General features: G+C 42.9%; 1 protein-coding gene across 4 annotated transcripts in view; it reads left to right on the top strand.

Moving 5' to 3' along the window:
* The window catches only part of MYOF (myoferlin), a 152,442-nt gene that overhangs the window by 85,098 nt on the left and 49,842 nt on the right, over nt 1-17,502 (top strand). For all 4 annotated transcript variants that reach the window (XM_073685255.1, XM_073685254.1, XM_073685252.1 and 1 more), the window contains 9 exons: nt 2,677-2,832; nt 4,869-5,000; nt 6,083-6,246; nt 7,682-7,796; nt 8,256-8,361; nt 9,377-9,519; nt 10,061-10,234; nt 12,973-13,084; nt 16,789-16,866. In XM_073685255.1, coding sequence (XP_073541356.1) covers nt 2,677-2,832; nt 4,869-5,000; nt 6,083-6,246; nt 7,682-7,796; nt 8,256-8,361; nt 9,377-9,519; nt 10,061-10,234; nt 12,973-13,084; nt 16,789-16,866 — 1,180 coding nt within the window. The remainder of the gene's footprint in view (nt 1-2,676; nt 2,833-4,868; nt 5,001-6,082; nt 6,247-7,681; nt 7,797-8,255; nt 8,362-9,376; nt 9,520-10,060; nt 10,235-12,972; nt 13,085-16,788; nt 16,867-17,502) is intronic.

Raw genomic sequence — 17,502 nt, 5'->3', positions numbered from 1 at the left:
CTTTCCTTTCACTCTAAAATTAATTGACTCCCTCAACTCATGCAGATCCCAGACCACACCCCGTGAACTCTTACAGGCCCCACGCTGCCTCTCCCTCCACTCTTACGGGCCCCGTGCCGCCTCTCCCTCCACTCTTACGGGCCCCACGCCGCCTCTCCCTCCACTCTTACGGGCCCCGCGCCGCCTCTCCCTCCACTCTTACGGGCCCCGCGCCGCCTCTCCCTCCACTCTTACGGGCCCCGCGCCGCCTCTCCCTCCACTCTTACGGGCCCCGCGCCGCCTCTCCCTCCACTCTTACGGGCCCCGCGCCGCCTCTCCCTCCACTCTTACGGGCCCCGCGCCGCCTCTCCCTCCACTCTTACGGGCCCCGCGCCGCCTCTCCCTCCACTCTTACGGGCCCCGCGCCGCCTCTCCCTCCACTCTTACGGGCCCCGCGCCGCCTCTCCCTCCACTCTTACGGGCCCCGCGCCGCCTCTCCCTCCACTCTTACGGGCCCCCCGCCGCCTCTCCCTCCACTCTTACGGGCCCCGCGCCGCCTCTCCCTCCACTCTTACGGGCCCCGCGCCGCCTCTCCCTCCACTCTTACGGGCCCCGCGCCGCCTCTCCCTCCACTCTTACGGGCCCCGCGCCGCCTCTCCCTCCACTCTTACGGGCCCCGCGCCGCCTCTCCCTCCACTCTTACGGGCCCCGCGCCGCCTCTCCCTCCACTCTTACGGGCCCCGCGCCGCCTCTCCCTCCACTCTTACGGGCCCCGCGCCGCCTCTCCCTCCACTCTTACGGGCCCCGCGCCGCCTCTCCCTCCACTCTTACGGGCCCCGCGCCGCCTCTCCCTCCACTCTTACGGGCCCCGCGCCGCCTCTCCCTCCACTCTTACGGGCCCCGCGCCGCCTCTCCCTCCACTCTTACGGGCCCCGCGCCGCCTCTCCCTCCACTCTTACGGGCCCCGCGCCGCCTCTCCCTCCACTCTTACGGGCCCCGCGCCGCCTCTCCCTCCACTCTTACGGGCCCCGCGCCGCCTCTCCCTCCACTCTTACGGGCCCCGCGCCGCCTCTCCCTCCACGCTTACGGGCCCCGCGCCGCCTCTCCCTCCACGCTTGCGGGCCCCGCGCCACCTCTCCCTTCACTCTTACACTGACACTGCCTGACTCCTACCATGCACAATGTTTTAATCCCGTTGCCGCACAGTGGCCACACATGTTCACTTCCCTGCTGATGCCACTCGCTACACTTCAGAGTTTCTTAGTGTATTAAGCAGTATCCATAGTAAGGAGCCACGATGGAGAACACCCCTCGGCATTGACACTGCGTGTGACAGGTGTCGGACCGTTTTAGTGCACTTGCGCACACATGACTTTAGGCAGCCCTTGCTTTGGGAAGTGAGCACTATTAATCAAAAGTAGGGGAAACCCTCCAACAGGCAAAATGAGGGGTCATAATGGTGTACTAAACTCTTGGCCATGCCAAGGGTGCGTCGAAGCCCCCACTCTTGTTTTTGAATTTAAAAGTAATTTTCTCAGGTATTGTACCAGTAACTAGAGAGGAACGAACGCGAACTTAAAAGTTCAGGGTTCGTACTGGACACTTAGGGTCTAGTGCTAAACTCCGATCACGGACTTCTCCCGGAAGTCCATTCTAATGAAAGACAGAGCTTTCCAGTTCCAAAGTTCGGGTCCCCATTGTTTTCAATGGGGTTCAGGTTAAAGTTTGGGTACAGTTTTGGTACCCAAACTGAACTTTGGAGTAAATTTCGGTTCGGCTACCAGAACCCCAAGTTCCACGGGTGCACTCATCCCTACCAGTAACTGGTATAGTGCTATTATAATTTTTATAGGGGCTAAGTCCCTTATATCATGGAAAAGCTCATTTTAAAGTGAACATGTTATGTGAAAAATGTTTTTCTGAAATTGCCCTGTGTCGGCATTGAGAGCCCTGTTTCTGGGGGTTAATGAACTTTATTCCTCCCTGTAGCTTTTGGGTTTCAGTCACGAGGGCGATGCCAGTGCGGGTTCAGCCACCATATACGTGTATGGTGAGCGACTCCTGTAACCGCGTGCCAGACACTGACAGTAGGCTCGGCATTAGAGTTTGCTGTCAGTCAGTGTCAGGGGTGTGGTTACAGCTGCAGCGGGGGTCTAAGTGCCAGCTCCGGTTCCCTTTAAAATGCATATTTGTGATGACAGACTTCCTTTAAAGGGAATCTTTTTTTAATGTGTAATTAGTGGTATGACTGTATAGGCACTTGCCCTCAATAAAAAGAATTCCTTTTTTTTGTAGAGATCTGACCTTCCACTCTTGAGAAATCTAGTGTAGAAGCCAAATGCAAGTCAGACGAAGTTGTGTGGGGGCGTGTCAAAGTACTTGTAAGAAACCGCCCCCACTGCACTTCCAGCCTGATTTGCATTTCATTTCTACACTAGATTTCTCATGACTGGCACATCAGATCTCTACTATAACGGTATAATTTTTATCAGGGGGACGAGTGCCTATACAGCCATACCACTACTTCCATATGTAAAAACCTTCTGACATGTTCCCTTTGAATTGATGCATAACGGGTGTGTTTTCATGTAAATCTTTGGTTTGCTAATATGAAATAAATGAATAAAATGTTTTTCTTATTGTGGGATCCAAATGGTAAAACAACGATTAATCCTCCTCGTCATGTTTCCATTTTAGCCTCAGAACAGTATGCCGGATGTGATCATCTGGATGATTAGAGCAGAGAAAAGACTGGCGTACGCCCGCGTCCCGGCCCACCAAATTCTTTTCTCGTCCGTTAGTGAAGGGGCATGTGGGAAATATTGTGGGAAGACTCAGACAATCTTCCTGCAGGTAGGTAACTAATAAGTGTCCATTTTATATAATGCTATAATCTCATCACACCATTATATGTCATGTTAATTTGATTACTTTGACGTAAATGTATTGACACCTTTTATCAGCTCAAACTATTGGTAATGAGGCCTGTAAAATATTAAAGGCGATAGGCCTCATTTATGAAAAACTGCCTTAGTTACCCATAGCAACCAGTCAGGGCTCAGATTTCATTTCTAAAACGGCTTTGGTAAAATGAAAGCTGCGCTGTGATTGGTTGCTATGAGAAACAGAAAGACAAATTGAGACAAAACTGTCAAAGAAAAATAGTCACCTCTTTAGTAAATACTCGTATTCCCCATTAAATAACTGTGTATTGTTTCTTTGTTATTCCGCCTGAAAATGTATGACTAGATTGTTATTCCTGCCTGTCCAAAGAGGTGTGTCCCTCTGAAGCCTAAATCTATAAGCCCTGATTGACACCCACTTGTCAATTTATTTAGAAAGTTCCAGGAGAAATAACATGTGTTTTGGTACAGGCATAACATCCAGGAAAAGATCCATAATTGTTATATGAAAAATTTAGGTATTTAGTATTTTTGATCTTTAACCCCTTCTGCCCGATGTGAGACTTATTATGGTGATTATTGCACTTTTGCCCCTTCTCTTTCCATGGGTGTATGGAGCTGGCTCCAGAGCTGAGCCCACTCCAAAGATGATAGGTTTCGGTTGTGTTATACCCCCAGCCTCTAACAGCCGCGATCTTAGTTGGGTACAATCACTACAAGCCTGCTAAAGGCCACCGTTGCTGCCATCTTTGTACTTCTATGAACCCCAGTATATAGTACAAGCGATTAAAATAGTGTTTAATTTTCCTACCAGGATAGAAAAAAAATGTTAAAGTTTATAAAAATATATTTACAAAAATTGCGCTTTTTGGTCACTGCCCCTCCCCCAAAAATGCAATCAAGACATCGTATGTGTCTCAAAATGGTACCAAAACTACAACTTGTCATGCAAAAAAAACAAGCCCTCAGACAGCAACATCAATGGAAAAAATCAAGTTACAGGTCTCCGAAAATGGCGACACAAACCAATTAATTTTTTAAAATAAAATTAACTTGGCAATACGGTTATCATACAATAAGCTCCATAAGCAAAAGCAAAAAAAAGCTGCAGACTATTTTTTTGTACACTATATGATATAGTGTCCTTCAAAACTACAGATCATTCCACAAAAAAATAAGTCCTCCCCAATCTATATATATTGGTTCTTGGAAGAAGGGGAGGTAAAAAAATGAAAGTACAAATACAATAATTGGATCCAATGTGATGGGGTCAGTGGTGATTCCTTTACTCATCATTTTATTATGGTTTTTATGTTGCATTATTTGTACTGTAAGGTGTATTTTCGTACTTCACATTTTTCGTAAAAACCTTCCTCTTGGGGTGATCATATACATTTTTCTTTTTTTTTTCTTTTTGCTACAACACATTGAGCAAACAAGTATAAATTACTACATAGTCTACCATGTGGGGTGACCTCTAACCATATTTTGACTGGGGTCGAGCGTAGTGTGCAGCACAGTTTTAAAGTTATTGTATTGTCCTGTTCCATCCTTTTGTGTTCATGCTTTTGGATATATTGACGTGGTGCCTATTTGATGTATGTGACATTTTTTTTCTTTGGATTGTGGTTATGATTGTAATTTGGGGTATATCCAGGCTCTGACTGGCCCACAGGAGAACCGGAGAATCCTCCGGCAGGCCGCCTCTGAGTGAGTGCTAATGAGCAGTGCTATTACTCTTTGTTTACAATTTCCAGAAAAAGCTATAATGTAGGTATAATCAAGCTATCTAAATTATTATTACATAGAAGCAAAAGTAAATTTGTGTACTAGGGTCAGGTTGTTTTTGCATGTAGCTGAACAATGGGCCCCAAGAATCAGTTACTGGTGGGCCTTTGCCAACCCAGCCTGACGCTGGGTATATACCAATGTGCATTAACAATTTTGAAGCCTGGTTTTATTCTAGAAATGTCTCTTATATCCTAGTATCCGATGGATAAAAATAAAGGTGCAAAAATTCCAGTTCAGTTACGAGTCAGCATGTGGCTGGGGCTGTCTGCTGTCGAGAAGAAATTTAACAGCTATGCAGAAGGGACCTTCAGTGTAAACGCTGAGATGGTAAGAATGACACATCGCCCAATCTCCGAAACAGTAAAGTTTAGAAGTAAATGTAACTTTAGAGGAGTACCCAATTTCTCATTTTTCTCATTAACCTGTCTTTCTGGGTTTTTGTTATTTTTTATTTACTTATTTATTGGTAGCCATTTGGATTAGCTCCTCAGAATTTTAGGGCAAAACTGCAATTTTATTAACAATTTTATTACTTGTCTACAGCCTCTTTTTAAAGGGTTCTCCCATCTCTCTTTTTAAAGGGTTCTCCCATCTTATAAAGTGGCATCGCTAGGATATGACGTCACTTTATGATCAGTGTGGGCTCGACCTCTGGGACCTCTTTCAATCCTGAGAATGAAGGGACTGCAGTGTTGTCTCATTCACTGGTTTTCGCCTGCCCAGTAGCCACCCGGCTGTGCAGGGGCCGTGCAATGCGGTCATATTCAGGGGAATGAGGTTGGCTGAAATTCCCTGTAGAACCTAGGGCCGCTGCCACTCCACTTTTTATTTTATTTTTCTATAACAAACTTTATCCAGAGAAAACCCTTTACCTTAGTAATGAGACTTTATGTAGTAAGTTTGTAATGGTGGCTGCAGGGAAGCCAAAATTGTAAAATATATCTGTGCAAAGAATTTGGAGTTCTGCAAGATGGTGCCGAATCATAAGTACTTAAGTATCGTAGGAGAATGAACTATTTTACTAAGGATATGGATCACCCATCATCTTCATTACCACAACAAAGCAGACACGGGACAGCACAGTCGCTAACAAAACTGAGAGGTCATACAATAGAACATAGAGGAAATACATGCACCATAACAAACCATAACCATTAGACAGCAGATGGTGCTGTGCTGCTTCACATAGTCCCTCCACGGCATAGGCATGCAGCTGTTGTATATTACAACTGAGTGACAGATCTAGAAAGAAAGAAATCATAGTAGAATTATTTATTTTTTCCAAAAACATTAGTGTTAAAATGCAAAATGTTGACTGTTTTTGGTTAAAAAAAAATCTATTTCCTCATTAAAGGTGCTGTATTTTACACAGGATATTAAATCTATTTCTTTCACTTGCTTTTGACCAGTATGAGAACCAGGCTCTGATATTTGGGAAATGGGGAACCACGGGTCTGCTGAAACGTCCCAAATTTTCTGATGTCACCGGAACAATCAAACTGAAACAGGAAAGTTTCCTGCCACCAAAGGGCTGGGAATGGGAAGGAGACTGGATTGTGGATCCGGAGAGAAGGTGAGAATTATTGTATTAGTGATAACTGATGTTGAAGGACTCTTTAGGACCCTATCATCTGGTATATGACTTAAAGGGAATCTGTCAGCAGGTTTTTGCTATGTAATCTGAGGACAGCATGAGATAGAGGCTGAAATATAGAGTTCAGGGATGTGTGACTTGTCAAAGTGTGTGCTGCTGTTCACGAACTGTGAAGAATTCATCACTAAAGTAGTCCGGCAACGCCCCGTTCCTCTGTGATGAGCAGCTCACTGTCTATGGACTTTGTACACAGAGAGCCTGGTGTGGGCGGGGTCTGTTGTGGTGTGGGTGGGGTTAGCTTCCTCAGCTCTGCTTCATTCAAAAACTAAAATGGTGTCAAAACGTATGCACCCAGTAATCTAAGTGATACATCTTTGGATTTAGCTTCTCTTTGCCTACATTACGCTGTTCTCAGATAAGGTAGCAAAAACCTGCTGACAGATTCCCTTTAATCAGTGGATGCTGGTACAGCCGCCATTAAATGTATGAGGAATATTGACTTGTGAAAGACTCAGATTCTGTGCTCTGGAGGAGAACTTTTTTGAATACCATTTTTCAATTCCTATTAGTTTCACACAATTTTCACCACTAGATGTCAGTAGAGTATATGTTGCCTAGACCTTATATACTATACATGTTGTGTCACATTAATAAATGATTTGTCATATGTACTCATTTATTAAAGGGGTTGTGCACTACTTCTTTTTTTTAAAATACTTTTTGACATTTTACAAGAATAATACAAACTCAAATGTCAGATTAATGCCCAATGTAACAGGTAACAAGCGAAAAGAAGAGAGGGGAACGGTACATGTCACAAGACAAGGGGTAAGAAACAAGGGATCATGGAGAAAAGTGTTGTAGTCACAGCTCCATCAGATGTATACGAAGTTACTTTTTTTTCCTAAAATTACAATAGGGATGTTCAAACGCAGCAAAATAATCCAAAAACATACACTCCTACTGGACCAGCGCAGTTCCTTCACACCACTGCCTGTGTCATCCTCCTCTCTTGGCTGCTTCTTATTGTGGGTGAAGTCATTTACATTCTAAGTGGCTGGAAGGTGAAGGTTGCAGCTGATCAAGGCTGCTGATTGACTGCAGTGGTCACATGACATTCCCAAACGGAAGAAGCACCTTGGAGACAGGTGGTGTGCCGGCAGTTGTGCGACAGAATGGCGTCTGTCCAGTAGGTGAGTGAGTATGGGGTTTTTGTCTTGTGTTTTTTTCTTTTTGTTTTTAAACCTTCATGGACCCCCTTTTTTGTAATATCAAAAAGTGACCAGAAAACCTCTTAAGTAATTTCTGTTGGTTTAATAACACAATTTTTGTACCCATTGTCTCGCTTGTGAAGTGTAACACGCACAGCTTTAGGCATCGCAGTATACTGAACCGCTTCTGTGTTGTCCCGCAGTTTACTGACGGAAGCGGACGCCGGACACAGTGAATTTACTGATGAAGTGTTTCAGAACGAGAGTCGATACCCGGGTGCTGAGTGGAAACAATCTGATGAGGCTTATACTGATGTGGTGAGAAATCTGGAGTGGGTAGCGCTAATTCACTGATCTGCTCACACGATAGGAGGAAACCTAGAAAAAATCCACAAGGGATGACTTAGACGACATGATGCACTTTTACTGCTGTCATGTCTTCGCTGAATTCTCTAAGCTCCCCCTAGTGGTGGCTGCAGGAAGACAACATTTTATATACAGAATCAGTAGCAAGGTCATTTCTGATTTTAGGCATATGAGAAGATTTTAGTCTGGTCATTTCTGCTTCAGCATGGCTTCTCTTGGCGTTAAATGCCAAAATTAATGACTCAAGAAATGGAGGTACTGACCATAGCAAGCAATCCTATTCCAGCTGGGTTATAAAATCATAGTTTTTCCATATTTCCAGCTCTGTGCTGCTAAATTGCTTTGGTTCTGCCTCCTCCGTATTTCGACCCGTCTAAGGTACAATATTTGATTCCTATTTGTTTCTTCCAGAATGGAGAGAAAAGCCGTTCTCCCGGGGAGTTTGAGTGCCCATATGGTTGGGTTTGGGAAGACGACGCCTGGATCTATGACATTAATAGGGCGGTGGATGAGAAGGGTATGTTACCTCTGACTATATGAGCTCATATTGTGCAGGCGTAAAAAGCCTTCTTTATTAAGCGCCAATATATTTAATTGATTGCATATTTTACCTCTGCCCAATATCTGAATCATTCCGAGCATATACATCATTTGTATACATAGGGCTCCACTTACCCAACAGAACCCACAGATTGTCATTGGCCTCAGTTGGTCTGGTATATGTTGGCATACCATCTTATCAACAGAATAGGAAGGAGGTGCAGCAGACTATTTTTTTTTTTTTTTTTTTTTTTTCAGGTGCCACTCTATCTATCTATCTATCTATCTATCTATCTATCTATCTATCTATCTATCTATCTATCTATCTATCTATCTATCTATCTATCTATCTATCTATCTATCTATCTATCTATCTATCTATCTATCTGCCCCCCGCATACATTGAGCATAGTGGAACGTATTGTCAAAACTGTCCAATTCTTTGACAATCAAAAGTGGACTGTCTTAAAATGAGTCAGTGCTTCATACTGTTTGAAATGGGTACCGTCGGATAGTTCTTGTAAATGCAATCAATTTTTCAATTTACTGCTTATTAAAATTTTCAGCTGTTCTTGAGATATTTACTCTTTTGTTGCCTTGGAGACCGACCACCACTGTTAGACATCAGAACATAAGTGCTTACAAGCTCTTTTCTGTTGAGCTTGTAAACACTGTTTTGAAGGTGGCCAGGATTACTGAAGCGCGCAGTTAGCTCTTAATCCCCGACCAGCTGCAGCGCAGTGCTTACAAGCTAGACAACAGCGGTGGTCTGTCTCCTAGGCAACAAACTGAAAACAAAACAAAAGTGTAAATATAAGGAGTAAATTGCAGATGTGCTTGTGTGCCCCCCACCCACAATATAGAAATAGGACATTGGGGTCACAAAACCGTGCCCATCCATTTAAAGTAGAAAAACGTTATGGAACAGCCATTATTAATAAGTTTTATATTATTACTTTCAGTGACTTCATATCTGTCATTTCTCATTCCAGGTTGGGAATATGGAATCACAATTCCTCCAGACACTAAACCCAAATCCTGGGTCGCTGCTGAGAAAATGTACCACACTCACCGCCGCCGGAGACTAGTGAGGAAGAGGAAGAAGGATCCGAACGTAACCTCTGCTGCTAGAAAGGTGAACGAGCAAACGTGTGCAGGCGTACGAGCTGTATGTATAGCGCCAGCATATACCACAGAGACTGCCAACATGGCATGAGGTTGATGCACCCTTGAGCCGTTAAATATTTTGGTTCTTTGTTACCTGTTATATTAGAAACTTGTCCTCGCGTTAATAGTTTCAGGACTTTATGCGTTTGGATGGTCATATCATTTCATTATGCAGATGACTGGATCAGACCCATTCTGATAGATCTTAGATGCCTTGCACAAAGTTTTGTTTTACCTCTTTAAGATTGAATTTAAATACCCAGAATTTTTAGACTTTAGGAAATACTTAGGAATGTCCACTAGAGGGAGCACTTGTCATTCCTTTGATAAAACTTGGACCCATCACAGCAATATTCAGTCCTGGAGAGCCACATTCGTTGCCTCGTTACTGCTCTTCCTTGATTTTATAGAAAATGTTTATAGCTGGGGGAATAAAAAGTGCATTATGTGAATGTATTGATATGGTCACCGTCTGTGTATTCATGTTGTGTTTTTTTAACACTTCACAGGCAACACGTACCCAAGAGGAGCTTGAAGGCTGGGAGTATGCCGCCCTCATAGGCTGGAAATTTCATCTAAAAGAACGCAGCTCTGATACTTTCCGTCGAAGACGCTGGAGAAGAAAAATGGCTCCTTCTGAAAGTCTTGGTGCCTCTGCTATCTTCAAACTGGAGGGAGCCCTTGTAAGTATGAACAAAATGATGCTGTGATAGCACAAACAAGGGAAATGTCTCCTAATACCAACTTGCTGCTATTATAAATATATATTCTCATATATAGTTTAATATGTATGTGTATATGATATGTTATATATACAGTGGCATTTAGGGCTTGTTCACACATTCTTTTTTTGCTGCGGGAAAAAGGGTAGCGTTTTACAGTATCAGCAAAGTGAATGACATTTCTGACATCTCATGCACATGCTGCTTATTTTTTCCTGGCAGATTTGAATCTTCAAAGCGTTTTTTTTAAATCTGCAGCATGTCGATTCTTTCAGCATTTTTCACCCATTCAAATGAATGGGAAAAAAGTGTGGATTTTACGCAGCGCTTTGCCTGCCAACCCACTGTTTTTTGCAGTAGAAAAATCTGTTGTAAATACTAAATGTGTCTGCATGCCCTAATGGGGGACACTGGGGTGGTGGGTCCTTGTCGAAATTTTTTTTCTTTCTTTAAATTCCTTCTTTTGAAATGTTGCACTCCTAAAAAGTGGTGTCATTACCACCTAATATCCAAGCACCATTTTGAACTTTTTTGGCCCAAACAGGACGTCGATCCAGTTGAATTCTGTGGTAGAGCAGGAAGTCATTGGCTCCCTGCCCCACCTCTCTCCATCCTGAAGGACACAGGTTGCTGTAGACTTATGGCGTCTACGTCTCAGCCCAGGCAGTGCAATGACGTCGCTGCATTTTGCCGCCTCTGCTTTGCCTTTCTGATTGCAGGGAAAACAAGAAATTGGTTGGTCGCTTGGAGTAGGGGAGTAGAAATTTTGTTTTGCAAGGGTGGCTCAAAAGTGCTATTTTTACTTTTGGAGGGGGCACTCAGGGGGCATCGTGTGTGTGCGTGCTGTATGTATGCATGCGTGTGTGTGCGTGCTGTATGTACAGTTGAAACCAGAAGTTTACATACACTATATAAAAAGACACATACGCATGTATTTCTCAATATCTGACATGAAATTAGAACAAACCTTTTACCTTTTTAGGGCAGTTAGAATTACCTTAATTTTTAAATATTTGCCAAATGCCAGAATAATGAGAGAGTGAGAATGTTTTAAGGCATTTTTATTACTTAATGCAAAAGTCAAAAGTTTACATACACTAAGATTACTATGCCTTTAACAATTCTGTACTGCCCATATGATGTGGTCATTTGGAAGCTTCACACACCTGTGGATGTATTTTAATGCACACCTGAAACACACTGCTTCTTTGTTTAGCATCATGGGAAAGTCTAAAGAAATCAACCAAGATATCCGGAAGAGAATTGTCTGGCTCATCCTTGGGTACAATTTCAAGATACCTGAAGGTCCCTCTTTCATCTGTACAAACAATTATACGCAAGTACTAACAAGGTGGGAATGTCCAGCCATCATACCGCTCAGGAAGGAGACAGGTTCTGTGTCCCAGAGATGAACCATGCTTTGGTCCGACATGTGCATCTCAACCCAAGGACAAAAGCAAAAGACCTTGTGAAGATGATGGCAGAAGCTGGTAAGATTGTGTCAATATCCACAGTGAAGCGAGTACTATATCAACATGGACTGAAAGGCCACTCTGCCACGAAAAAGCCATTACTCCAAAAGAAACATAAAAAGCCAGATAAATGTTTGCAAATGCACACAGGAACAAAGACCTTAATTTTTGGAGACATGTCCTGTGGTCTGATGAAACTAAAATTTAACTTTTTGGGCATAATGACCATCGTCGGGAGGAAAAAGGGACAAGCTTGGAAGCCGAAGAACACCATCCCAACTGTGAAACATGGGGATGGCAACATCATGTTGTGGGGTTGTTTTGCTGTAAGAAGGACTGGTGCACTTCACAAAATAGATGGCATCATGAGAAAAGAAGATTATGTGGCAATACTGAAGCAACATCTCAAGACATCAGCCAGGAAGTTAAAGCTTAGGCGGAAATGGGTCTTCCAAATGGACAATGACCAGAAGCATACTGCCAAAATGGTAACGAAGTGGCTTAAGCATAACAAAGTCAATGTTTTGGAGTGGCCATCACTAAGCGCTGATCTCAATCCTATTGAAAATTTATGGGCAAAGCTGACAAGGCAGGTGCGAGCAACACGACCTACAAACCTGGATCAGTTACACCAGTTTTGTCAGGAGGAATGGGCCCAAATTCCAACCAACAATTGTGAGAAGCTTGTGGAAGGATATCCCAAACGTTTAACCCAAGTCATTCAGTTTAAGGGCAATGGTACCAAATACTAATGAAATATATGTAAACTTTTGACTTTGCAGTAAGTAATAAAAATACCTTAAAACATTCTCTCTCTCATATTATTCTGGCATTTGGCAAATATTAAAAATTATGGTAATCCTAATTGACCTAAAAAGGAAAGGTTTTTTTATATATATATATATATATATATATATATATATATATATATATATATATATATATATATATATATATATATATATATTAATATATATATATAATAATATGTGTGTATATATATATATGTATATATGACCACTAGATGGCACTATTTTTCTAAAGATGTCTTTTAGATATAGTGGGTGATATCACCAGTTTATCATTCCTTATACAAATGTGAGTCAATATATAATTTCTTTTATATACATGCTGTACATCGGTATCTCAATTTTTTTTTTTTTTTGTAATAACTGTGTGGTTTATTCAGGATGCCTCATTGTAGAATATTGTGTGATTATCTTGTAGGGCACTGATACTAGTACTGAGGAAGAAGACAAGAAGAGTTCTGAGAAGGGAAAGGACACTGCAACCAATATCTTTGGGGCTAACACACCTATTGTGTCTTGCACCTTTGATCGTAAGTGGAACTTTACCACTTTTAAAATATGTAAAAATGAATCTAAAGGCAAAACATTACATTAACCCCTTTACGACATAGGGCTTATTAGTACGTATCTGTGCCCTGGACCTATGGACCAGATACGTATTTATACGCCCTGGCGATTTCGCCCGCACACAGGCTGTGCGCGCGCGATCGCCGCCGGGTGTCAGCTGATTGTCACAGCTGACACCTGGTGCTATGTGCAGGGAGCAGTCCCGCACCGCTCCCGGCACATTAACCCCCGCAATGCTGCGATCGAAGTAGATCGCAGCATTGCAGTGGCAAGGGGAGGTGATCGCTGATACTCACCTCCTCTTCCGGCCTCCAGCGCTGTCTGCCGCGGCTTCCAGGATGTTGCCATGACGACCCGATGTCGTCATGACAACATCCGGGTCACCAGACAGCAGGAACATTTTTTGGACATGCGCAGTGCATCTCCAAACTATCTTCTCCCTGTCCAGCGCTGACAGCCTGCATGGCACAGGGATGGTGCTGCATTCCTGTGCCATGCAGGCGATCAGAGAAAAAAAGTGAGAGTCCCATAGTGGGACAAAGTAAAAAAGTGTCATAAAGTGAAAAAAAAAAAAAAAAAATTGTAAAAATATTAAAATAAAAAATAAAAAAAATAATCCACCAAAAATAAAAATATAATGTACCCATCAATAAATATTATCAAAAAAAAACAATAAAAGTACACATATTTGGTATCGCCGCGTCCGGAACGACCTGACCTATAAAACTGTCCCACTAGTTAACCCCTTCAGTGAACACGGTAAAAAAAAAAAAAACGAAGCAACAAGCAATGCTTTATCACCATACCGCCAAATAATAAATGGAATAACACGCGATCAAAAAGATGAATATAAATAAAAATGGTACCGCTGAAAACGTCATCTCGTCCCGCAAAAAACAAGCCGCCATACAGCTCCATCACCCGAAAAATAAAAAAGTTATAGCTCTCAGAATAAAGCTATGCTAAAAAATAATTTTTTCTGTAAAATTGCTTTTATGTAATAGTGAAAAACATAGAAAAACAATATAAATGTGGTACCGCTGTAAACCTACTGACCCAAAGAATAAAGCTGCCTTATCATTTTTACCACATGCGGAACGGCATTAAAAAAAAAAAAAAAACAATTCCTGAATTGTTGGTTTTTGTTTATTCTGCCTCCCAAAAATCGGAATAGAAAGCGATCAAAAAATGTCACGTGCCTGAAAATGGCACCAATAACAACGATAACTCATCCCGCAAAAAACGAGCCGTCACATGACTGTCTGCCAAAGTCTGGAAAAATTATAGCTCTCAAAATATGGCGATGCAAAAACTAGATTTTACAAAAAAATGCGTCTTTTAGTGTGTGACAGCTGTCAATCATAAAAACCCAATATGATTCTGGTATCGCTGTAGTCGCACCGACCCGAAGAATAAGGTCGTCTAATCACTTATACCGCACGAAGAACGGCGTCAAAAATAAACTCTCGGGTTAGGGTTGTGTTAGGGTTAGGACTGGGGTTTGGGTTAGGGTTGGGGTTAGGGTTGTGATTGGGTTGGGATTTTTTTCAAAAGTAAGAAAAAAAGATGACAATATGGTGACTAGTGTTGAGCGCAAGTGCTCGCTACTTGAGTTTGCATCGGGTGCTCTGGTATGCATTGAGTATCGTGGGTATTTGAGTGACATGCTCGAGTCTCCGCACCATATGCTTCGCGGCCAAAAAAACTTTGCGGGGATTGCCTGCCATGCACGAGCGATCCCCGCATGTCTTTTTTTGGGTGTCTAATAACCGTGAAACATGCGGGGCAGGGTCTCGAGCATGTCACTCGAGCACACGCAGTACATGGTACATACCGGAGTACCCGATGCAAACTCAAGTAGCGAGCACTTGCGCTCAAGACTAATGACAACTTATTCAATATGATGACCTAATGTAAACAAATTGTGTCGTACCTCTGGGTTCAAAATGTTCACTATACCCCTTAATAAAATCCTTGAGGGGTATAGCTTCCAAAATGGGGTCACTTGTGGGGGAGCTCCACTGTTTAGGCACATCAGGGGCTCTCCAAACGCGACATGGTGTCCGCTAACAAATTGAATGGAAAATCGGCTCAAATTGTTAGCGGAGCCATGTTGCGTTTGGAGAGCCCCAAATAAACCCCCAGGTGCTTCACAAATTGATTTGTAAAAATGAAAAAGTGGAAAAAAAAAAACACTTTCATTTTTACAAATTAATTTGTGAAGCACCTGGGGGTTCCAAGTGCTCACTATGCAGCTAGATATGTGCCTTGGGTGGTCTAGTTTCCAAAAATGGGGTCACTTGTGGGGGAGCTCCAATGTTTAGGCACACAGGAGCTCTCCAAACGCAACATGGCGTCCGCTAATTATTCAAGCAAATTTTACAATCAAAAAGTCAAATGGCGCTCCTTCCCTTCCGAGCCCTGCCGTGCGCCCAAACAGTGTTTTTTCCCTACATGCCCAGGGGAAATTGCACAACAAATTTTGGGGTCCATTTTTTCCTGTTACCCTTGTGAAAATAAAAAAAATTGGGTCTAAAGTAACATTTTTGTGAAAAAAGTTAAATGTTCATTTTTTTCTTCCACATTCCAAAAATTCCTGTGAAGCACCTGAAGGGTTAATAAAGTTCTTGAATGTGGTTTTGAGCACCTTGAGGGGTGCAGTTTTTAGAATGGTGTCACTTTTGGGTATTTTCTGTCATAAAGACCTCTCAGTGACTTCAAATATGATGTGGTCCCTAAAAAAATGGTTTTGTAAATTTTGTTGGAAAAATGAGAAATCGCCGGTCAACTTTTAACCCTTATAGCTCCCTAACAAAAAAAAAATTTTGGTTCCAAAATTGTGTTGATGTAAAGTAGACCTGTGGGAAATGTTATTTATTAACTATTTTGTGTGATATATCGCTCTAATTAAAGGGCATGAAAATTCAAATTTTGAAAATTGCAAAATTTTCAAAATTTTCACCAAATTTCCATTTTTTTCACAAATAAACGCAAGTGATATCGAAGAAATTTTACCACAATCATGAAGTACAATATGTCACGAAAAAACAATCTCCGAATCAGGGGGATCCGTTGAAGCGTTCCAGAGTAATTACCTCATAAAGTGACAGTGGTCAGAATTGTAAAAATTGGCCTGGTCATTAACGTGCAAACCACCCTCGGGGGTAAATGGGTTAAAATCAATCAAATCCGCCAATTTTGGTGCTATCGGTTGAGCAGTTAATATGTTTGGGGGGCTCCCGACTCTCCCCAAGAACTGAAGTTTGAGTTCTGAGCGTTTTGTTTTCCTGCTAGACATGTCTGGCATAGACTTGCTCCACTCTCCCCATAGAGAACACATGAATTTTCTGCTATGCCAAGCATTCATGTGTATGGAGGAGGCTTTCACCTGACAACTGTCTAAAGTATATGGGCGCCTTAAAGAATTGATCATATCTAAAACCAACCCTGCCTAATCCTAATCCAAATCTGACCAGTCAGCCCCATGCAAGTCAATAAATTCTGATATTATGACCTTGGTAAATGTAGAAAGTTTGGGGCGCTGAAAACTGTGATCTCTGTCTGGAACTTCTTTGATATATACTGTTATATAATTTGATCTCACAATATCATTGTAAACTCTTCCTAACTTACTTCTTACATCGGAGGCCTCTTTCTTATTTTATAGGAGTCTTCACCTATCATCTTCGCTGCTATCTGTATCAAGCTCGAACTCTCACTCCCATGGATAAGGATAGCTTCTCCGGTGAGTGCATTAAACTATAATCTGGGGTGTAGCTTTATTGTGTGATGAAGTAGTATATGAGGCGGACAAAATGCACCTCCGCCACATTAGAAGACCGACACATGGTAAGTTGGGGCTCTGACACAGATTTGCCATTGAAGCCCAGGAGCTTAAAGCTACATCTCTGAGCAATATCATGTTTATTTTCAATGAGACCTTGGGAACATTTTTGTAACATCTCCTTGCCTTATCATTTATACTTCATTTTTCTGGCCCATCTCCACTTTTTGATTCAAGCTCCTCTTGCTCTGCCCTGCCTGCCTTCTCTGCCTCTCGCTCAACCCCGCCTGTCTCCCCTTGCTCTGGCGCAGTCTGTCTCCGTCTCTCGCGCCCCCCCCTTGCTCTGGCGCAGTCTGTCTCCGTCTCTCGCGCCCCCCCTTGCTCTGGCGCAGTCTGTCTCCGTCTCTCGCGCCCCCCCTTGCTCTGGCGCAGTCTGTCTCCGTCTCTCGCGCCCCCCCTTGCTCTGGCGCAGTCTGTCTCCGTCTCTCGCGCCCCCCCTTGCTCTGGCGCAGTCTGTCTCCGTCTCTCGCGCCCCCCCTTGCTCTGGCGCAGTCTGTCTCCGTCTCTCGCGCCCCCCCTTGCTCTGGCGCAGTCTGT

Source organism: Phyllobates terribilis, unplaced genomic scaffold (genome assembly GCF_046119375.1).
Source record: "Phyllobates terribilis strain yellow unplaced genomic scaffold, ASM4611937v1 Scaffold_5__5_contigs__length_657084704, whole genome shotgun sequence".
Taxonomy (NCBI): Eukaryota; Metazoa; Chordata; class Amphibia; order Anura; family Dendrobatidae; genus Phyllobates; species Phyllobates terribilis.
This window is presented reverse-complemented; position numbering and strand designations above follow the sequence as displayed.